The sequence below is a fragment of the Suncus etruscus genome, chromosome 20, assembly GCF_024139225.1.
Source record: "Suncus etruscus isolate mSunEtr1 chromosome 20, mSunEtr1.pri.cur, whole genome shotgun sequence".
NCBI classification, from domain to species: Eukaryota; Metazoa; Chordata; class Mammalia; order Eulipotyphla; family Soricidae; genus Suncus; species Suncus etruscus.
In genome coordinates, this window is record NC_064867.1 from 33852469 (window position 1) to 33876749 (window position 24281).

Genomic DNA, 24281 nt, shown 5'->3' on the forward strand with positions numbered 1-24281 from the left:
TCTATTAACGAAGCCCTCACACCACCACATAAGAGAAAATTTCATGTGTGCAAGATGTGATTGTTTTTTTTATTTTTTGGGGGGGGGTCACACCCGGCAGTGCTCAAGGGTTACTCCTAGCTCTACACTCAGAAATCACTCCTGGCAGGCTCAGGGGACCATATGGGATGCCGGGATTCGAATCACCGTCCTTCTGCATGCAAATGCCCTCCCTTCATGCTATCTCTCTGGCCCCTGGTTTTTAAAAACTTCTCAACTCCAACATTCTGTTTTCTTTTTTTTTTGTTTTTGTTTTTTTGGGCCATACCCTGCGGTGCTCAGGGGTTACTCCTGGCTGTCTGCTCAGAAATAGCTCCTGGCAGGCACGGGAGACTATATGGGACATCGGGATTCGAACCAACCACCTTTGGTCCTGGATCGGCTGCTTGCAAGGCAAACGCCGCTGTGCTATCCCTCCGGGCCCTCAACTCCAACATTCTAAACCTACAGTAGAACACAAGATTGTGTCTTATCCCAACACACGCACACACTCCCCATGAATACAGCATGGCATGCATTGTACTCATATCACTGGTGACTTACTAATAAACAGAGAGAGTTCAGGGAGCAATTCTTAATGGCATCATGATAATCTTATTCTCAGGACTCCCCTGAGAGATAGTGGTCATTCCATCTTAGACACAGAAGAGTGAAGCCGAGGGAGAGGTAGAGAAGGGAATAAAGCCAAGATGGTACACAGAGGGGGAGGGGGGAAGCAAACCTGTCCACGGCAACAAACACACTCAATGTGTACTCTGGGGGGGGGGGGGGCCCGGCCCCCAGACCTAGTCTCTCTCCAAACATAGCTCATCACGAAGGGAGACTGTACATGCTAAGTTAACAGAAACATCTTTCAAAGCATCATTATCGTATGATGACAGACATGGCAGACAACCCAACTCAACAGCTGTACACACCAGCTCAGTCAGGTTGCCATCAGAGTCTGACGGTAAGAGGACTAACCAGCCTTAAAAATGTCCCTGCACAGAGTAGAAGGCTCAGAGCACACAGGGACACTGAGAACTTGAGTCGTGACCACTGGGGAGACATTATCTGGCCCCGATCAGGAGCAGGGGTGCAACTGTACACACCGACGTGGCCAGATGCCATAGAATGAGTCAGTGTTGCCACAGACTATTAATGCGATGTATCTGGCTAATTAATATTACTTATTCAACCTTACCACAAATAAAAAGTGGACAATTGATGATTTTTAAAAATATAAGCCACATCCTATCCAATATGTCATGGTCGAGTGTATAGTTGAGTCATTTTTTCTGTTGCTTTTCTGTTGTTTGCAGAACATTCTCATCATTCCAGGAAGAGCCCCATTAGCAGAATGAGAAGCCATTAGTTATTACTTAGAAATACCCATTGACAGAAACTTCCTACTCCCCACTTCCCAGTCCTCTAAAACCACTCATCTTGCTCCCTGTCTCAGTGGAGTACTTCTTTGGGATTTTTCACATCAATGGAATCACACTAGATGACTTTTAAAATATGAACATATTTGTGTGTTCAGAAGAAAAAGTCTGGTAATTGCAACCTCTTTTCTAACTATGCTCACAAATGATGGATTAGAAGCAAATTCCCTCCCACTGAGAGCTACCTACAAAACCAACATTAATGGAACTGCCCACTCCTGAGTCCTAAAAACAGCAGAAAATAAAAAATGTGGCCAGAGAATATTCTGTTCCCTGAACTTAAAATGATTCACTGTCACTGATCAGTTTGGGATGAAGGACTTTGTAGCTTCTGAGACGCCTTCCCAGGTCATCTTCAAAAGTGAAAAGGCTCACATTTCTTAGGAATATTTTCAGGACACAAAGGTCCTTGTTAAAATTAAATGCAAAGCCTTTGTGTCTGGAGGTGTTTAAAAGATGGAAACTTCTAATATTTCTTAAAGGCAGGCTAAGGTATTTTTCAATGTACAGTAAAAAGGACAGAAATGCCTCCTCCAAACTTTAACTAAGCAAGTTCAAATCTCATTCTTCTCATTAACTGCAAATGGTCAATTTGATTCTATTAATTCTTGGTACAATAAAGATAGGTTTGTGGGCCCGGAGAGATAGCACAGCGGCATTTGCCTTGCAAGCAGCCGATCCAGGACCAAGGTGGTTGGTTCAAATCCCAGTGTCCCATATGGTCCCCCGTGCCTGCCAGGAGCTATTTCTGAGCAGACAGCCAGGAGTAACCCCTGAGCACTGCCGGGTGTGGCCCCAAAACCAAAAAAAAAAAAAAAAAACAAAAAAAAAAACAAGGTCCTGTCAGATACTCCCAAAAAACTCTACTTTTTTGTTTGTTTGTTTTTGGGTCACACCCGGCACGCTCAGGGGTTACTCTTAGCTCTATGCTCAGAAATCGCTTCTGGCAGGCTCAGGGGATCATATTGGATGCCGGGATTCGAACCACCGTCCTTCTGTGTTCAAGGCAAACACCCTACCTCCATGATATCCCTCTGGCTTAACTCTACTTTCTTTCATTTGTTTGATTTGTTTTTTATTGGGCCACTCCTGGCAGTGCTTAGTTTTTTTTTTGTTTTTTTGTTTTTTTTTTTTGGTTTTTGGGCCACACCCGGCGGTGCTCAGGAGTTACTCCTGGCTGTCTGCTCAGAAATAGCTCCTGGCAGGCACGGGGGACCATATGGGACACCGGGATTCGAACCAATCACCTTTGGTCCTGGATCGGCTGCTTGCAAGGCAAACTCCGCTGTGCTATCTCTCTGGGCCCAGTGCTCAGTTCTTATGCCTGGCTCTGGGCTCAGGGAATCACTCCTGGTGTGCTCAGGAGACCGGATGGGATAACAGGGATCAAATCTGGGTTGATTGTATGCAATGCAAATGCTCTATCTACTGTACTACACTCTTGACCCAAGACTCGACTTAAAATTTTTTTAATTGTATTTCTTCATGTCTTTTGGCCATTTTTTAATGTCCCACAAGTGAGTAAAATCATTCTATATCTGTCCCCTTTCTCTGACTCATTTCACTCAATATGATACTCTTCATGTCCATCTACATATAAGCACATTTTATGGCTTCATTTCTCCTAGTGGCTGCATACTATTCCATTGCGTAGATGTACCATAACTTCTTTTTGTTGTTTTTTTGGGCCACATCCAGTGATACCCAGGAGCTCTTCACTCAGAAATCACCCCTGACAGTGCTCAGGGGACCATATAGGATGCCAGGGATCGAACCTGGGTTGGCTACATACAAGAAAAATACCTTACTCATTGTGCTATTACTCTGGCCCCATCCATACTTTTTTATCTACCCACTTATCTGTTCTTGGACACTGAGGTTGTTTCCAGGTTCTGGCTATTGTGGATAGTGCTTCAATGCAGATATCTTTTCTGTATTTTCTTCTCTATCACTATTTGGACATAAGACCACTGATTTTTATGTGTTAATTTTGTAGCCTGCCACTTTGCTATACAAATCTATTGTTTCTAGAAGCTTTTTGGTAGAGTCTTTAGGGTTTTCTAAATATAGTATCATGTCATCTGTGAACAGTAAGAGCTTGACTTCCTCCTTTCTTATCTGGATGCCCTTGATATCTTTGTCTTGTCTAATGGCTACAGCAAGTACTCCCAGTACTATGTTGACTAGGAGTTGCAGATTTTAGAGGAAAGGCTTTTAATTTTTCCCCATTGAGTATATTTGCCATGGGCTTGAGGTAAATAGCCTTGACTATATTGAGAAAAGTTCCTTTCATTTCCATCTTGTTGAGTTTTTATCTTGAAAGATGTTGGACCTTATCAAATGCTTTCTCTGTATCTATTGATATGATCACATGGTTTTTATTTTTCCTTTTGTTCATCTGCTATATTACATTGATTGCCTTGTGTATGTTAAACCACCCTTGCATTCTCTGGGATGAATCTTACTTGGTCATGCTGCATGACCTTCATTTTTGTTTGTTTTTGTTTTTTTGGGCCACACCTGGTGACACTCAGGAGTTACTCCTGGCTTGGGGAACCATATGGGATGCCAGGGATCAAACCACGGTCCATTCTAGGTTAGCCTGTGCAAGGCAAACACTCTACCACTTGTGCCACTGCTCCGGTCTGTGGTGCATGACCTTCTGATGAGATGTTGGACCGTGTTTGCTAGGATTTTGTTGAGAATCTTTACATCTGTACTCATCGACAATACTAGTCTGCAGTTTTTGTGTGGAATCTCTGTCTGCTTTTGGTATTAGGGTGATATTAGCTTCATAAAAATTATTTGAGAGGATTTCTACTTCTTCAGTTTTCCAGAAGAGCCTAAAAAGAATTGGTAGAAGGTCCTCTGGAAAGGTTTGAAAAAATTCACTAGTGAATCCATCTGGGCCTGGCTTTTGTTTTTGGGAATACTTTTGATTATCATTTTAATTTCCTCAATAATGACAGGTCTGTTCAGATATGCCAGATCATTTTGTCTTAATCTTGGGAAGCTATAGGAGTCCAAGAATCTATCCATTTCTTCCACATTCTCATGTTTTATGGCATAGTTTCTCAAAATAATCTCTGATTACCCTTTGAATTTCTGTAGTATCTGTTGTAATCTTCCCCTTTTCATTTCTAATTCGGTTTATTGTTTCTCTCCCTTTCTTTGAGTTTGGCTAATGGTTTATCAACCTTGTTTATTTTTTTTCAAAGAACTGACTCTTGCATTTATTGATCTTTAAGATTTTTTTTGTATTTCCAGTTCATTAATTTATGCTCTAAGCTTTATTATTTCCTTCCATCAGCCTATTTTTGTTTTATTTTGTTGTCCTTCCAAATTTTAAGCTGTGCCATTAAATATTTCTTCTTCCTTCCTGATGAATGCTTATAAAGCTATAAAATTTCCTCTTAATACCCCCCTTGCTGTGCCCCACAAATTCTGATGACTTGTGCTTTCATACTCATTTGTTTCAAGGAATCTTCTGATTTCCTCTTTGATTTAGTCTCTGACCCACTGGTTGTTCGTAGTAAGTTGTTTAATTTCCAGTTGTTAAAGTTTTTTCTCTGTGACTGTGATTCACCTCAAACTTCAGTGCATGCTGATCTGAGAAGATAGTTCTTACAGTTTCTATCCATTGGATTTTATGGAGATATGTTTTATAGCCCAGCATGTGGTCTAAGAGAATGACTCATGTAAATTGGAGAAGAATGTGTATCTAATTTTCTGGCGATGAAGAGCCCTAAATATATCTACTAAGTCAGTCTCTTCCATTTCTTCCTTTTTGTTGGGTTTTAGTTTGGTTGACCTATCAAGGCATTACAGGGCAGTGTTGAAGTCTACTACTATTAATGTGTTGCTATTAATATGTCAGCAATTGTTTTAAATATTTTGCTGATCATTCATTTGATTTATATATGTTTATGAGTGTCACTTCTTCCTGGTGCACATTCCCTTTGATTATCAAGAAGGGTCCGTCTCTGTTTCTTATTGCCTTTTTAAGTTTGAAGTCTATGTCATCTGATATAAATATGGTCACTCCTGCCTTTTTAAGGAGATTTTAAGTTCTTTTTAAGGAGTTGTTCTCCAACCTTTGAGTTTGAGTCTATATTTGCTCTGAGTATTCAAGTGTCTTTATTGGAGGCAGCAAAACATTGGATTCAACATTTTGATCCATTCTGCCACTTTGTGTCTCTGAACTTTCTATTGGCACTGAGAGATATGACTGTCATGGGATTTAGTGTCCACTCTTTGTAAGAGCTTGATGTGTTTGCTGCCCTAAAATAGACCTTTTAGTTTTTCTCTTTTTTTTTGGGGGGGGGGGTTTGGGCCACACCCGGTGGTGCTCAGGGGTTACTCCTGGCTGTCTGCTCAGAAATAGCTCCTGGCAGGCACGGGGGACCATATGGGACACCGGGATTCGAACCAACCACCGTCCTTGTACATGAAAGGCAAACGCCTTACCTCCAGGCTATCTCTCCGGCCCCAATGAGGGTTGCTTTTGATAAATGAGCTGTAAATCTGAAGGATGATCCTTTGTACATAATTTCCCTTTTTGATCTTGCTGCCTTCAGTATTCTATCCCTATCTGTGGGATTCATCATTGTGATTAGGATGTGCCTTGGGAAGTTTTCCTTTGAATCTCTTTTTGCCAGTACCCTTTGGGTACGTAATATTTGGTTGCATGCACTCTTTAGCTCTGGGAGTTTTTCTGCAATAATGCCCTGACTGTTGATTTTTCATAGAAATTTTTACCCAGGGCCTCTAGGACTCCAATGATTCTTTTTGTTTGTTTTGGGCCGCAGCTGGTGATGCTCAGGGGTTACTCCTGGCTATGTGATCATGTGATCAGAAATCGCTCCTGGCTTGGGTGACCATATGGGACACTGGGGATCGAACCAAGGTTCGTCCTGGGTTAGCCATGTGCAAGGCAAACACCCTACCACTGTGCTATCACTCCAGCCCCTATAAATGTTCCTCTTAACTCCATTTGTGCGGTGTTCCACAAGTTCTGGTGGGTCATGACTTCATTCTTGTTTGTTTCTAAGAAATCTTTTATTATACTGATTGTTCAGTAGTGAGCTGTTTAATTTCCAGGTGTTTAATTTGGTTCTCCATTTACGTTTGTGATTCACTTCTATTCTCAGTGCATCATGGTCTGAGAAGATAGCTGATATCACTTCTATTCTCTTGATTTTATGAAGGTATGTTTTGTGTCCAAACATGTGATCTATCTTGAATACTTTGGAAAATAATGTGTATTTAACTTTTGGGGGATGAAAAGCCATCCACACATGTACATGTACACATGGTATATAGATGTATATATTGCATGTTATATTTATATAATCTACTAACTCCCATCTTTCATTTCTTTCTTCAAAGTTAGTATTACTTTACTAAGTTTTAGTCTGGTTGATATATCAAGAGGTGTTAGAGCAGAAGTGATAGTACAGTGGGAAGTGTGTTTGCCTGGTGTGTGGCCAGCCAGGTTTAATCCCTAGCATCCCATATGGTCCTCTGAGCCTGCCAGGAGCGATTTCTCTTCTGAGCACTGCCGGGTGACAGGTGTGGCCCAAAAAGAAAAAAAAAAAATGACACACACATAAAGAGGTGCAGTGCTGAAATCTCCTACTACTATTGTTTTGCTATCAATGTACTTCTTGAAATCTATTAGCAGTTGTTTTATATATTTTTCTGGTCCCTCATTGGATATATTTAAGGGTGAAATTTCTTCCTGATATACATATCCCTTAATCATTAAGACTCATAACTTAGAACTCTTTTTTTTTTTTGGTTTTTGATTTTTGGGTTAACCCGGCAGCATTCAGGAGTTACTCCTGGCTCTATGCTCAGAAATCGCTCCTGGCAGACTCGGGGGACCATATAGGAAGCCAGGATTCAGGATTCGAACCACCATCCTTCTGCATGCAAGGCAAATGTCCTACCTCCATGCTATCTCTCCGGCCCCAACTTATAACTCTTTTTTTTTTGGTTTTTGGGCCACACCCGGCGATGCTCAGGGGTTACTCCTGGCTACCTGCTCAGCAATAGCTCCTGGCAGGCACGGGGGACCATATGGGACACCGGGATACGAACCAACCACCTTTGGTCCTGGATCGGCTGCTTGCAAGGCAAACGCCGCTGTACTATCTCTCCGGGCCCAACTTATAACTCTTATAACTGACTCTTATAACCTTTGTGAGCCTGAAGTCATGTCACCTTGACAGCAATATAACCATCCAAGCCTCTTTGAGGGAGTTGTTTGTTTGAAGGATTGCCTTCTAACCTTAGACTTTGAGCTTCTGTTTGCTCTGACTGTTCAAATGTGTTTCTTGCAGGCACTAAAATGTTTGATTTAATTTTTTTAAAGGCTCTACTTTAAAGTGACATTTAAGTATCATCAAGTGAGCCCAAGAAGCATGGCACCATCTCTCCCCACTACCACACAAGGCTAAGAGGCCTTGTGAAGGATGAGTTGTAGGCAGAGAGCCACCCTGCAGTCCCCTCTGGATGCACTGTTGCTCTTGACTCTTTTGGGCAGCCAAGCCTAGAAGCATTAGGTAGAAGACATGGAAGGACAGCTCCTGGGGAGGGAGAGAGGGAAGCAGGAAAGACTTAAAACTTAGGGGTAAGGGGAAAATGTAGGCAGGGAATCACTATCCAAAGCTGATGGTGCGGGCCAGAGGATAGCACAGTGGTAGGGCATTTGGTTTGCATGCGGCTGACTGGGGAGGGACCCGGTTTGATTCGAGGCATTCCATATGGTCCCCCAGCCTACCAGGGGCGATTTCTGAGTAAAGAGTCAGAACTGACCCCTGAGTGCCGCTAGGTGTGGCCCAACAACCAATCAATCAATTAATAAATAAGTAAAGGGGTTTTTTGGGGAGGGGTTTGGGGCCACACCCATTTGATGCTCAGGGGTTACTCCTGGCTAAGCACTCAGAAATTGCCCTTGGCTTGGGGGGGACCATATGGGACACTGGGGGATTGAACTATGGTCCTTCCTTGGCTAGCGCTTGCAAGGCAGACACTGTACCTCTAGCGCCACCTCACCGGCCCCTCTAAATAAATAAAGTTTTAAAAAAAAAACAAGCTGATGATGCTGGAGGAAGTAACACATGTAACACGTGTCAACCTCTACACAGCTGATCAGCCTAATATGAGATTCATTCTTTAGAATAAGAAATGAAAGGATCAGGAAGAAAATCTCAAGACCAAAGCACTCATTGCTGTTTTGATAATAGTAAATACAGAACTAAATGTCTATAGATGAAATATGTTTCCTATTTCATTATTACACATTCAACATAAGTATACAAGGTATAAAGTAAATCTGTACTATGTGCCGATGCACAAACATGTCTGTACATACACACAGATGTGTGAAAGCATGTGAGTGTATTTGTGTGAATGTATATATGCATGAACATATGTGTATGTTGTATGTGATCTCTACCATCAACTCAACCCTCATCTCCTTTCCCTCTTTCCCATCACTGAGATCAGGCTGCTCCCCCACTTTCCGGAGATGCAGGTGTGACACCAAGATAATGGCTTTCCCACTTCATATTGCCCTTCAGGTTTCATTTTGATTAGAATTAACTTGCATAGAAGCATGCTCCCCCTCAGAAAACACAGGCACGTTAGAGAGGGAACTCAGGACTAGGGCACAGGAGGCCTGGGTTTGATCCGCAACACAGCACCCCTCCCCAAGCAGCACTGAGAATAACTTTGTGTGGTCCCTGTAGCCATAAAGGGCACGCTATCAGAAAGCAATGATAGGATCTCCTCTAGTCTAGAAACCTTCAGAGGATGGTGGGGATCAGGAGGATACACCTTCTCCTTCTGTATGCAAGAAGGCTGCAGAGGGGCAAAGGTAGCAGTGAGTGACCATAGTAACCAGCTTACAAGAAACCTGAATAAGGGAGAGCTTGGCTGGCTACAGGCACTGTGGCAGCCAGGCTGTTGTCAGGAATGAGGATTCTATCTGTGTCACACATTGCTGTCAAAGTGGCATCTTAATCACACAAGAAAGAGCTTCCAGGAGACATAGCTCTCTCTCTCTTTTTTTAATGTCATTGATGTCTTATTTACATGTGTCCCTATTTCTTTTACAAACCAAATTAGGGCTTTAAATGGCATACACAAGGCAGTATCTACCAACACTAAAGAAAGGAAAGGACCGCATCTTCAATTAGTTTGAAAGGGGAAAATGCCCAGCTCAAACGCGTTTTGAATTTCGACAAGCAAGCTGAGTTAATTCATGGCAAGAATGTAGGATGACAGTGTTCGTGTAGAAGGAAAGAATGAGATGCTTCAAATCAACAGATTAAGTGCTTGCCTCTCAGGCATTTGAACATGGTCATGCACCATGCCAATGAACAAGAAACTGAGATAGGTAAGACAATTTTACAGATACTGTATATGGGTTGTCGCTTTTGTTTGTTTACTTACTGCAAACGTCAATAGAAGGAACTTATTGAGGAGGACTGGGTTCTCCAGAGCTGCACCTGATTTGATGGACTCCCAGATCTGAGTGAGAAAAACATAAACATGGGTTTGCAGGAGGCTTTGTGCATGCTCTGTGGGAATAAATTCTCTATGGGGGTTGTCCTAAGTCTCTTAGTGGGGCTGCCTTTCCCTGAGAGGCAGGAAAGCAAAGATCTGGAGTATGTGTCTCCTTGGCAAGCAGCATAGGTTGGTGAGCAGAGCCCTGGTTTGTCACCTGAGACCAGAGGCCCGAGGGAGATGTCGGGAAACAGGAGGAGTTCTGCAGCTGAGATCCCCACCCTGAGGGGCTGCAGCTTGGAAAATGAGACCCCTGCTAACAGGTCTGGGGATCTCCCTGCTGCTTTCCAGATGGGACAGGTCCATCCTAAGTGGCAATGAAGAGACTCCTAGGATCCAAATGGCTGAGGTCATTTTCAGGCATTAGTGAGGCAAGAGAAGGATGCCAGCCTCTGGGCCAAAGGTGCAGGGTTAAGGCTCATGTGAAGACCAGTGGGGACAGGAGGTCACCCATCATGCACTTGACCCCCTTTCACCAGCTTGGTCACATCAGAGGAGACACCCGCCACGTAGAGCACACTGTGACTAGGGACAGATGCAAGAAACAGAAGATGGACATGATGGGGACTGCCGGGATCCTGTCAGAGAAGGTGGGGCAAGAGAGTATTGGGGGAGGGAGGGCTCAGCTAGGGTGTGCCAGGAGGTCTTGTACCCTACCTGGACTCGCTGACTCCCAGCCCTAAAGATATCAGGGATTGGAGCTGGTCATCTCCAATGGCACATGGGCTGAGCTCAGAGAGTGGTGAATACTAACAAGTTCAGATTCTAGATGACTATGCATTCATGGTCACTAGCAACTCTACACAGGCTGTACCCACAGGGATCCCAAAGCTATGCCCAGCCTGTCTTGCTGCATGAGCTGAGCTCAACCTGTCACTGAGATACAAAACACACTCACGCCTATCATCAGAAACCCCACATCCATCCACCAGGGTCTGCTGGGGCCACTACACGCAAGAGGGTGGACATACGGGTCTTCCCAGCTAACCTCATTCGCTGCCTGGTCCAAGAGCAGCTTCTTATCTGCAGCTTTGAAAGCCTCAAGGGTGTTGGTGATGTACAGAGTTCCAACCGCAGGGCAGCAGTGGGCCGGTGTGGGAGCACCCCTGGATCAGAGAGAAACATGGGTGATAGGGAGCTGAGGCAGATTCAGGGAGGGACACATGAAGCAGCACAGGAGGGCGGCCAATGGACAGAGGCCTGCAGCGTGAAGATGCCCAAGGAGAGAGCAAATGACCACAAAGAACTAAGACAGCACCACCCTGAGGAATCTCCATAGGCCTGAGGCCCCAACCTCTCTGCTATGCTCCCCATTCAACCCTAGAAAATTCATTCCCTGGTTTTCATTCTTTAACTGGAAAGGGAAATGTTAGTGATTGAGATTCTCTGTGCACGGGGTCAAATCTCCTAACAGTTCTCTTTTGCAAAGATTCAGCCACTCTCCTGAGGTCACATCAGAGATGCCAGGCTGGATCTCGGGACCCCAGACCCAACCCTGACCCACTCCCCCTTAACATACAGGTCCTGCTCTGACTGTTCTTCTCCAGGAAGCCACCTGTTTTTCTTGGTAAGGGTAGATGCAAGAGCCAGAGCCCACCCTGCTGCTCAGGTCAAGAAGTCGATGCCCCGGGAGGATAGTAAAGGCCTATACAGACACCAACACAAACTGTCGACCTTGCCTTCCACAAGAAAGTAGTTGAAGTTGGGAAAGGAGAGACCCATCACTCTGCTCTCTGGGATGATTAACCTGAGTATCAGAGTTCTCACCAGCACACATAGGGGTCACAACTGTGACAACTGTGGCCAAAAAAATATGTTTACCCAGATGATGTGAAGGGGGCCAGGTGGCCCAGGGAATCAGAGCCTCTTCCTCTGGGGAGCATGTGGGCTCTACAGGGCTGCAGGAAAGGTCCCCTGGAGCAAACACAGAGAAGATGGCTCTTCCTCCAGAGCCAACAGACTGACTAGTCTCAGGCCAGCACTTTTCAGGTGACACCATGGAGGCCATCAGGAAAGGGTCTCCCTAGAAATCTTGGGGAAGCTTTTTCTTAAGTGTTTCTGCAGTGGCAGAATCTGGGAAGGGAGCGAGTTATACATCAAATGTTCTCAGCCAATTATGAGGAGTGAGTCAGATGCCTAAAGATAAGTTAAAGCTATCAAAGGTCAGAAATAGAAGAGGCGACTCTCAGAATTTGAGTGGTAGAAGATACACAGACAAGCTCTTAGAGCCAACTGGGGTGAGAGTGCGCACTTAGCTGATTACAGGGAACAGTGGTAGGGGATGACAGAAGGTTCCTCAGGCTCCTGGTACAAGAGAATGTGTGCAGAGGAACTGCTTCACCATGCCAAGGAGTTTTGACATAGGAACTAAGTGAGGCATAATTCAGGGGATTATGCAAGCTATGCTCAACCCCTTCCTTAAACATTCAAGCCATTGTACCACACACCCTAAAACTGAGAGACTCTGGGGACTGCAGCGATAGGGTATTTGCCTTGCACATGGTGAACATGAGCTCATTCTCCATATGGTCACCCAGGCTCACCAGGAGTGATCTCTAAGCATAGAGCCAGGAATAAGCCCTGAGAACTGTTGGATATGACCCCCAAATCAAAAATCAAACCAGAAAATTGAGGGAATCCAAAAATCACCATCCTTCAAAACAGAAGAGCACATGAGAAGCCAAGAGCCCATTTCAGAGATGAGAAGTCAGAAGCTGTGATTCGAAGGAGATGGATCCCAGTAAAAAGAGCGAACCTGCTGTAGGGACCAGGTATCCACATCTCAAAGTCACAGCAATTCCTCAAGCACCAGTGATGAAGTCTAACTCCTGTTTGTATACCACAGAGGCGCAACAGCCAAATGCCAAAGGAGAAGCAAAGTAGGAGCTCAGATTTGTCTGTTTTTCCTCCAACTAAAATGAATTTGAATATGCTTGGATCTAATAATCAAACCTAAAATCTGCAAGCAACTATTGCAAAGAATAAAATTACTGCAATCTTGTACAAAGGATTATGATAATTTTATATAAAAACAAACCTTCTACTCTCGTATCAAAGGAAAGACAAGAATGGAACTAACTTGAGACAGAGATTACAACTTTTCACATTCCATCATCTCTGCTGAGCTGTCTGCCCCCCTTTTCCATTCTTGGCCAGTTCAAGTTTTGTACCAGTCTGTTTTCCATGTTGTCTGGAATTTGGTCCCAAAATGAGCTAGTCTTTGCCAGAACAGGAGAGAGATTAGTAGGATTGAAACAAATCTGTTCTGACATCTAATTGCTAGAAAACTATGGAAAGATTGAAAAATTCCAGCTCAGTACATACAGGGGGAACTCATGGTGGCTCTGGTGAACCAGGCAGTGCCGAGGGTTAAATCTGGCCCTCCTCCAGGCCGAGTATGTGCTCAACCCTCTGAGCTATCTCTCCTACCAGCATAGTCTTGGTAAAGATGCAAAGATTAACATTGTTGAGGATGAAAGTTAAGCAACTCCATTGTAATTTGAGATGAAGGAGTAAAATTCTTTTGTAGGGAAATTCTATCTCTAGGTCTCAGGAGAACATACATGGTGCTGATGATTGAGGAGGGGTCAGTTGTGTGCATGGCAAGACCTTCCCCCCAGTACTATCTCTCTAGCCAGTATTTTTACTTCTGGATTTTTTTTTTTTTTTTTGTAATTCTGGAGACACCTCACTGAAATACCCTTACCTTTGGTTACTGTCCTAACAAAGACTTCTGCCTTCCTCAAATCCCTCACCTAACTGCTGCTAAGGCGGGAGAAGATAAGGACATTTAACGTCACCAAGCAATGAGATTAGTCAGCCCCTTTCTTTTCCCAAAATATAAATTAATGGCACCAGAGAGTTCAGAGGGTTGGGGCATGCAGGTGGTGCAAATGGGACCCCCCAGGTTTAATCTCCATTGGGGAGTAGTTCTCTGAACACCCCTCGAAGTGACTCCCAAGCGTGGCTGCATATGATCATCAAAGAAATTATTTCATCAGAAAATAATTGGCAAATGAGATTCTATTAGTTTCAAGTGTGCTACTTAATGGCTCAATATTTATAGACAATGTGAACTGATGATAAAAATTCAAGTCACAGCCTGGCACCATTGGCAAATAGATTTGCAGTAAATGCCCGCTTGAGCCCTCTTCGGTGGTCTGCCCACCTCCAGCCTCCTCCAGCAAACAGAGTGTTCCTGGGATTCAGGTGATTTGTGCCTTGATTCTGAGTATGAGTGAAAACACATGGATCTGTCTGTTTCTGTCTCACTCAGCATGAACTTCACCCATAGGCCTGTGGTGACCACTCAGTTGAGTAGGGCCTCGCGCTGACACTTGTCTCCATCCAGACAGCCCTTCTTTCTGTATGCATGTCTTGGTCACTGTGGACACCACGGCAATGGGTATCAGAGGCATAGTGTAAAGTAATAATCCATGAGTTCTGAGATCCCCCAGGCACCATATTTCTGAACCCCATGCAGCTGGGTCTGAAGAAGCAGGGTAACAGTGAAGAAATAATACACCAAGCTAGTCAGGAAAGTCAAGAAGTCATTGCTTTTAAGAGTGGCTTCTTGTGCCTTCTTCCTTCTGATATCTATGAGCCCCAAGCCAAAACCGATTTTTATTTTTTATTATATCAATATCCATCCACAGCAGGGGGAAGGTCAAGAATGAAACAAAAGAACCTATCCAGTGGGCTTTTACATATCAAAGAAAGACATTAAGGAAGGAGGAAGTTGGGAGAAACACCTTTGTTTGGGACTGAGAGCTGGGTGTCATCTTACAGCATAGGACTCTGCTCCAATCAGTGTTGTCATGCATGTCAGAGAACACAGGGGACAGACCTGGGGCCACAGGAGCCCCAGTTCTCATTCTTGAGGCATACTACACACAATCTTCACAGTTAAGTCTCCAAGGTACCCCCCACAGTTTTCTCAGCATTGGCCACTTAACTTCCTATTGATTTGTCTTGACTTCAATAGTCCTGGCAGAGAAGCAGCCAGGGGTCTGGATTTGCATTCCTCTGATGATCACAGCCAGTGATTGCCAGTGCCAGCTGAGAGTCTCTGGGGAAACATCTATTCAGATGCTCTGCTTTTTAATCAGAATGGATTGCCTTTTTCCTGATATTGAGACCTTGAATACATTTTAAGATATCAATTCTTTATCATATTCACAACTACAAATATCTTCTCTCATTCAGCCTTTTTGGTTCATGGATGACTTCGCCAACTATACAATTCTTACTTAACTGGGCCCAATGATTCACTCCTATTGTAGCTGTCCTGGCCTTTAGTCTGTTGAGAAGAAGTCCACTAAAAGTGAAGTTAAGGAAGATGCTGCTGTGGTTTCTTCCATTTTTTCCCCCTTCTGGTTCTTTGGGCCACACAAACAGTGCTCAGACACTCCTGGCTCTGTGCTCAGGGATTACTTCTGGAGTGGATTGGGGACTATATCATGTCAAACGTAGGTTGGCCACATGCGAGATAAGTGTCCTGCCTGCTGTACTATCTTTTTGGTCTCATCTCCCAGGCATTTTATGGCTTAAGGTCTTTCATTCCATTCTTTAATCCATTTTAAACTAGTTTCTTTGTATGGGGAAAGACAGCAGTGCAGAGAAGGGGACATAGTTAAGTGGTATAGCACGTGACTTGTGTAAGGCCCTGGAGTCAATCCCTGGCACCACAAAAAATAAATAAGGGGCCCTGTTTCATTGGCTTCCATGTGGCTATTCAATTTGCCGCTTACTGAGGAGACTGTCCCTTCTCCACTGTCTATATCTGCCTCTTCTGTCACAGACAAATTGACCATTTGTGTGAGGGATTATTTCTGGGCTCTTTGTTTCATTGATCCTTGTGTCTGTTTTTTCCTTCAGATGTTTTGATTATGTAGCTTTGTAATATAGTTTAAAATCTATAGAGGCCATGTAATGCTTCTAGCTTTGTTCTTCTTTCTCGAGTTGGCTTTGGCAACATTTGAGGTCTTTCGTGGTTCCATACACATTTTCAAACTGCTTGCTCAATTTCTGTGAAAAACCCCAGTGGAATTTTTATAAGTATTGCAATGAATCAGTAGACTTTGTGGGATGTTTAACCACCAGGTTAATTCTTCTACTCTGTGAAAATAAACAATCGTTTCTTTGTGCGTTCTTCAGTCTTTCAACAATGTCCTATAGTTTCCATTGTGCAAGTATTTTCCCTCCTTAAAATTTATTTGTAGATTTTTTTCCTTTGACGCAATCGTATATGAAATTTTTTCCTTCATTTCTTAAGTTGGTTCATTACTAGTATGTAGAAAATCAACAAATGTCTGCATGCTAGTTGTATACTCTACTTCTTCCTGTATTTTCCACAGTAGTTGTATGTGTGTGTATGTGAAAGAGAGAAAAAGGGGGGGGGTCTTCAGGGTTCACTGTACATAAAATCATGTCATCTGCGGCAATGAGGTCTATTTCTTCCTTTCCAATTTGGATACCCTTAATTTCTTCTTTCTGCATGGGTGCCCAACTTGGTGTTAGCCTCTCAACAGGGTTTCTGCCTCGCCCTTTGGTATATGAGTAAAGAGTTCAAGCTAATAAAAGTAAATTCTCAAGCTCCCAAGTGACTCACTCCACAAATCCAGTACCTGGCGCCGAGTGCTGTGTGCTTGCTTTTGAAATTCTTACTTCACTAACAACATTTCCTTCCTTGGTCTCAGCAACTTTGGGGGGGATTCCTACTCCTGCCTGGCCGCTCTTGCTTCCTTCAGAGCTGGGGAAGTTGCTGGTTCCTGAGGTTCTATTCGTTCAAGGCCCCTTCACTTCTTCTCAGGTCTGGTCACTGTTGTGGCCTCTTTCTTCTCACATAACAGACTTTGCCTTTTCTCTCTCTCTCTCTCTCTCTCTCTCTCTCTCTCTCTCTCTCTCTCTCTCTCTCTCTCTCTCCTCTCTCCTCTCTCTCCTCTCTCTCCTCTCTCTCCTCTCTTTCTCTCTCTCTCTCTCTCTCTCTCATTTGGTTTTTGGGCCACACCCAGCGGTGCTCAGGGGTTACTCCTGGCTGTCTGCTCAGAAATATCTCCTGCCAGGCACGGGGGTCCATATGGGACACCGGGATTCGAACCAACCACCTTTGGTCCTGGATCGGCTGCTTGCAAGGCAAACGCCGCTGTGCTATCTCTCCGGGCCCAGACTTTGCCTTCTCTTGCTCAGCCTCATGCTGTCTCTCCTCTGTACAGATAAACACCCCCACCTCAGCCCCTAGAAAAATTTTAGTGCCTCCCTGCTCCCGAGACTGCAACCTCCTTTTCTTGCTCACTGACGTTCCCTCTGTGTGAACCTGAGAAAAACATTCTACCTTCTGCCCCAGGTTTCCTCAATAGTTAGAGAGATGTCATGCATGACTGGGCTGAGAGGACTGTGCTAGGAAAACGATCCACTAATACCTCAATAGATGACTTTCATCCATCTAGCACCGCTGTTCCCCAGCCTGATAAAAACAAAACAAAACAAAACAAAACAAAAAAACAGAAATAGAACATCTTGAAGGCAGATGTCAGATCCTTCATACATGTCAGAACACCTCACAGTGAGTAGCACATGAGCCTAATGGGCAGTTGATGTCCTGTGGATAAATCACTAAAAGACTAACTCAAGTGGCACCAGCCAAGACCACACAAAATTAACCATGGCCCAGACCAGGAAGGACATCATCTAAGTCTCAATCAGCCTACACCTGATTATTCCCACAGTTATAAAAACTACAAGTCTTTCCAGAAAATCATTTACTTAGTGCTCCCCAGGAAGTTGACTATCTTTAACCAAACAAACAGAAAGTGATCCCCAATTGTACCCCAAGTTACAATTGTGTCTCCAACTATGCTGAGGAAACCATATGTGGTGCCAAAGATCAAATTGGATAAGGACCTTAAATCCTATACTTTCTCTCTAGCTCCTGCTCTTTAGATTTTGAGCAAAATAATATTCACATGTTAGAGCTGGGCATTTGGCTCAATTTATAGAGCACAGGACTTGCATGCACGAACCGTGGGCATGATCCCCAGCCTGGCAAACAATAAACAGATAAAATACTCAGATGTTGAAGTGATAGCACAGTGGGTAGGACATTTGTCTTGCATGCAGCCAACCCTGGTTCGAACCCTGGCATCCCATATGGTCCCCTGAGCCTGCCAGGAGTAATTTCTGAGTGTATATTAAGGAGTAAAGCCCTGAGAGCCACCAGGAGTGGCCCAAACAAACAAAATCAAAACAAATAAACAAACAGAAAAACAAAAAGAAGAAAATACTCACATGTCAAAAGCACTGAACTCCAAGGTTAAGCGAGCTGGCAGTCCAGCAGAATCCCCTGTAGAGAAGCATCACAACATTTCGACTAAGAATTAGTCACAGCAACATTGATAACAGATTTTCTTTTCTTTTCAGACTTCAAAGTGCCCTGTCCAATTACCGGCTATCCAAATGAAACAAGGACTTGGCAAACAATGGCAGAGCTTTATGACTTCCAAGAATTTGCCAAGAATATTTTTTTCAAAAGTCACTGGGGAAAAGGAAGTTCCAATCTTCTCTCCCTGCAACACTACACTAAGGAATCAGGATTCCTTTTTGGAATGAGTTCCTTGGACTCACACTTCCTTCCCTATTCTCTGGAACAGGAAAAAAGGAAGTGGATGAGCTGGGGTCAGAAGAGGAGAGAAACTAGTGAGGAGTGTTCACAACAGTGGCTGGGGGTCACTGCCTGGAAAGGGCAGCTGCAGAGAGCAGGATACAGAGATGATGGGGCCTACCATTGTAGTAGTAGCCCTTTATGTCCTTGGGCGTTTCATCCAACCGGAATTCATTCAGCTTCTTCTGAGTCAGCTCGTGCCAGAACCCAACATCCAGGGCACTGCTAAAGGGAGCGAACTGCAGCTTGGAGAGGCCAGGGCCCTCCATGGCCTCCGCCATCCCTGGGCGTCTGCAAGAGAACACATCAGAGGCATAGGCAATGGAAGGAAGGGACACTTATGATCATGCTTCATCAGAATGAAAAACCAGTCCAGGGGCTGGAGCAATAGTACATCAGGTAGTGCATTTGCTTTGCATGTGGCCAACCTGGGTTCAATCCCTGAGCACAGAGCCAGGACTAAACCCTGAACACTGCCAGGTATGACTCCCAAACAAAATAAAAACCTAACAAACAAAAATAAAAGAAGCCACAGTCTAGGTTCCCTCAGTGCCCACAAACATCACTGGGTCAAATGTGGCCTTCTGATAGTACAAGTGATTTTTCTTTTCTTTTTCTTTCTTTCTTTCTTTCTTTCTTTTTTTTTTTTTTGGATTTTTTTTTGCCACACCTGGTGATGCTCAGGGGTTACTCCTGGCTATACACTCAGAAATCACTCCTGGCTTAGGATTGAACCCCGGTCTGTCCTGGGTCAGCCACGTGCAAGGCAAATACCCTACCATTGCACCATCGCTCTGGCCCCAGTATGAGTGATTTTTCGAAGAAGCCCTCTGGCCTTTCCTTTTTGCATCTCCCTTTCTTCCTCTTTCTCCTTCCTGGGCCACATCTGCCTACTCCCAGAACAAGGCAGAGAAATCAGGCTGGTGCCAAGGATAGAACCAGGGGTTCCTGCAGCTAAGGACTGCCCAGCCCACCTACCTGATCAAGAAATGTGTGACTCTTGTGCGGTGCAGTTCGTCCACCGGCTCTAATCATCACCCAAGTACCTGGGGTCAAGCATGCGAATAAGCTGTCCTTCAGACCCACCCACTGGAAGGACATGCTCACATATTCACATGCATATATATGCATATACACATGGGTAGGGGTATATGAGGATAAAACTAGAGGGATTTGGCAGCTCCAAAAATCACATGGAGCAAGGCCCCACCCTTCCCTGTGAAGAAACGACTGAGATATTACAGTGGCATATCAAGGAGACATTTGTGTCTCCAGATGGGAGACATTCAAACACAGTTCACATCCCCCGAGGTTGGCGTTTTTATTTTTATTTTTTTATGGCCTGATTTTGGTGCCAAGATTAATAATACATGCTTTCAGTTTGTGAGAGTTGTGGATTTTTGCATTTGAGAGAAGGTCCTCTGGGCCAAGAGCAAAAAATCAACTGGGAAGATGCAAAGTTCAGATCTAAAAGGGATCAAAACAAGGCAGGAGGGTCAGGGGGCCAGAGTAATAGTATAGTGAAGAAGGGTGCTTGCTTTGCCCTTGGCTGACCTGGGTTTGATCCACAGCATCCCATATGGTCCCCTAGGCACCTCCAGGAATAATTCCTGAGTGCAGAGCCAGGAGTAACCCCTGAGTACCAATGGTTATGTCTCCCCCAAAAGTCGGGGGGAAGATTCAGGAGCCAAGGAGGAAGAAGCCCATGGGATGGGTTCCATCCACTAAGAAAGCTAGGCAGGGGAGGAAGGAATGGGAGAAGTCTGGTTGTGATGGACAGGGAGAGCAATGCACACAGAGCTGACTGGGCGCCACACAGGGTAGCCATTGGCACAGGTTTCATGCAGAAGTGAGGTGGGAGGCTCTGTAGAAAAAGCCAGCAATGCTCTGATAAGGGACAGAGGCCAATGGGTAAGGCATCTGAGAAGGGATCTGAGAACTGGGCAAATCTGGCCTGATGCAGAGAGATAATGTAGAGGGAAGAAGCCAGGTCTATATCAGGAACACCCCAAGAGAAAAGAAGGCGGACTTGGTTTTGGGGTGGTGTCAAGGAAAGAAGGCCCTGGAGTGTCCAGTCAGGACCAGCCAGGGAAAGACTGAAATGATAAGAAAGCCAGATGAGGGCAAGGGCAGGCCTGGGATTTGGGTTCTGGAGGCCAAGGCTTTTTCCTGAGATCACTGACTGGAGCAGAGACATGAACACTGAGGAAACACTCAACCAAGTCCTAAAGAGCCTGCTAGGGTGACAGCAAGAGAACAGAACCAAGCAACAACCCACCGCCATGCTGGAGATTCACACAGGAGGGCAAGACTGCACCATGAGTTACAGGAGAGGCAAGTGGAGGAGCGATATGATCCAACACCCTGAACTCCAGCAGCAAAATAAACACAAGAGGCCTGGTCATGTTGGGGTGGTAAGGTTTCCTGAAAGGTACCAGCAGTGGTGATCGATAGTTGGGGTGACTGAGAACCAGCTGAGAACTAGCTAATCCCTAGAGTAAGAGACCTGTTCCAGGGGGGCCAGGCACTCGGCCACCATCCCCAGTGGGCAGCTGTGCTTCCCGACATCTCAAATAAGCCGTTTGTGCTCTCAACAACCACATGGGAAGGACACCCGCTGGAAGAATTAACAGGCGAAAACCAGGCTTTGGCAACAGGCATCCAATTAGGGAAAAACAGGTTGAGTAAACTCAAGGAAGCAGGCAGAGAACAAGAGGTGGGAATTAGGCTAATTACACGGTTTCCCTGTCATCCGTAAGCTGAGCTGATCCCAAAGCACAACACACAGGCCCTGCACATGGCAAGCAGGCTGAGTCTGTCGTAGCGCACCAGTATGTGAAGGGAGGGTGTTTGCCTTGCATGCTGAAGGACAGTGGTTCGAATCCCAGCATCCGTTATGGTTCCCTGAGCCTGCCAGGAGCGATTTCTGAGCATAGAGCCAGGAATAACCCGAGTGCTGCTGGGTGTGACCCAAAAAAAAAAAAAAAAAAAAAAAAAAAAACAGAAACAAAAAGAAACAGTATGAACTGTAGGGTTTATAGAATCACAATATGAGAACAAGTGAAGCCATCAAGCAGCAAGCAGGCAGTGGGCAAGAGCAGCCAGACCTCCCTCTCCCTTCCTGGGCATCCTCCCCTGAGCAGTAGGGGAGGCTCTGCTTCAGCCAGTGTGAGAACTAGCGGGGAGTTTGGTCAATGTTAGCATGAAATCACACCTGCCCCCTGTCCCCACCCCAAAAGGCTTTCATTAGACAAAGTCCAACAGAGCTGAAAAATGACTCACAGTCCAAGGAGGACAGAAACAGGCTGCAGTGAGAATGAATTTTCCACTGGTGCAAATGTTGGGCAGAGGTTTTGGGGGGGCACAGTGTGAAGAACTGGGCGGACAGGCAGAGTGGTGTGTTATGAAGAGGAGTGGATGGTAAACACCGCAGGCTTCACAAGCTAAACCTTGTCAGTCCTACCGTTTCCATCTTATGCCTCTGGAAAATATAGGAGACAAGGCCCGAACACAAGCTGTATGAGAGAGGCTTCCAGAACTGGTCCTGGGGAGGAAAGTATTCGCTCCTAGATTCACCATGTTCCTGGCCTGCTCCTCCTGAGCCGCCCCCCCCCTTCTGGGTTCCCCCTCCAGATTATCATTCAGTGTCCCTTTCCTGGGGCAAAGCAGGTGATGAACCTCTGTGCTGAGGGCATGACCTAGTGTCAGGCAAAGCCACATGGGTACCTGGCACATGCCAGTCTCACTCGGGCAAGGTAAAATGCAATGGGTCTTTAGAGGACTTCCACAGCCCACAGTGAGACTGACCCCACCAGAATCTTGGGGTTCAGTCCATAACTTCTCCCACCCCAATCCTGCCTCTTGCTCCAACTCTATACCCAATGTGAGGCTATATAAATGGACAGTACCTTGGGGGCCAGGTTGTACCTGGCTAACCTGGGTTCAATCCCCAGCACCCCATATTGGTCCTCCTGAGCCCAGAGGGTTTACCATTGCCATGCAAACCTGGGGTAGCAGCAGATCCTTAAATAACAGAGCCATGCCATGTGATTGGTGTCATAGTTGTTTACAGGCCACACAATAGAGGACAGGAAATCAATATACAAATAATCAATTCAATGGAAACTTCCGCCACCAGACATGCATCTCCTTTATCTTTAGAGCCATCAAAAGGTTCTAAAACGTTTAAAACAAGGAGCCTTGATTCAGTCTTCACAAGAATGCAATAGTTGGGTCAAGGAAGTAATCTGGCCATAGCTGACAATCCCCCATGGATTAGGAGCCTCAACAAAGCCCTGGATTCCATTCCCTGCGCCCCAGATACCTCCACATGGGGGCTCTCACAACAACACAAAATAAGGTGAAGGACTAAGGAGGGCAAAGAAAATAAATGGGGACTGACAGCTGGACGAAGAGACGAGGGGCTAGCTCAGGGATCTAGACAACCATAGCACCTATGGGAGCTGGTTGAGCTGATCTGAAATATGGCAAAATAAAAATATATAATCTGGGTCTAATCAGGAGAAGTCATAAGCTAAACTCAAAGAGAAAAACTTCTGTGGCATGGCTGCTTGCCTTTGCCTGGCCCCTTCCACCAGGCAGTGAGGACAGAAAATGCCTGGAACCAGCAGCCAAAGACAGGGTTGGGGCTAGGCTCTGGGACCCCTGCATGGTCCCCTGCCAAGAGGGCTGCAGAGACCAAATCTTAGGGAGTATATTTAGCCCTTCCTGAGTAGTTATACTGTCCTACTCTGCTGGAACTTTGGGGGGAAGGGGTTCCCAAGTGCAACTGAGAAGTACTTTATTTACCTAGAGGGCCAATGTACAGGATGGAACTCGTGATTCTTTTTCCTAAAAAATGGGGTAGCGAGTATGTGAGTTTGGGAACACTCTTCTTGGAAAGTTTTGGTCTTCTTCCAGAGGAGGTTTCCCAATGTTTGAAATTGTACCCCATAGGTGGATGATCTGAGCATCTGCACAGAACCAGCCTGAGCAATATTGCAAGGGCAAAATCATTTTCAAGGGCAGAAGTTAGAACATTTGGGCAGGGTGTTATGAACAGAAAATCATGCTGCCAATGTGGAACCCAAATAAAATGTTCTTTCAAGAGGTATTTTTCCAGCATTTTTCCACGAATGAAAACAAAGATGGAAATTTCCAAGCTGTGGTGCTGATCAAGTTTATTGGAACAAAAGCATTTCTGGCCTAAGTGGGTCCCACAAGGTTCCTGTGGAGGGGGCACAGTGAAAACATCAGTGCAGGACATTTGAGATGGCCAAGAAAAATGGACAGGACCAATCGACACCGTGGGGGTAAGGGCCATCCCCACTGGTCTTTTAGAAAACTCGATGACAGACCAGGTCAGTCTGTCTCTCCACTGTCATATGAACATGTGTGCAGGTGTGTCCAGGTCATCTCCTTGCAGAGTGCAGTGGGTTCAGGACAGACAAGGTTGTTTCAACTCTGAGGTTGGATCCCAGCTCCAGAGTTGTGGCAGCTTTGCTCGTTTTTGTGTCTTGGTTTCATGTTCTTTAGACAAGGACGATGCCCCAAACAGTCACAGGGAGGGTACAGAAGGGGTCAGA

At 45.1% G+C, this 24281-nt stretch overlaps 1 protein-coding gene across 1 annotated transcript in view; it reads right to left on the reverse strand.

Moving 5' to 3' along the window:
- The window catches only part of ATG7 (autophagy related 7), a 194089-nt gene that overhangs the window by 164362 nt on the left and 5446 nt on the right, over positions 1-24281 (reverse strand). Inside the window, exons 2-5 of the mRNA XM_049766270.1 lie at positions 18818-18987; positions 18324-18378; positions 11026-11143; positions 9924-10001 (exon numbers count right to left, since the gene is read on the reverse strand). Of these exons, the coding sequence (XP_049622227.1) occupies positions 9924-10001; positions 11026-11143; positions 18324-18378; positions 18818-18977 (411 nt within the window). The 5' untranslated portion in view covers positions 18978-18987. The remainder of the gene's footprint in view (positions 1-9923; positions 10002-11025; positions 11144-18323; positions 18379-18817; positions 18988-24281) is intronic.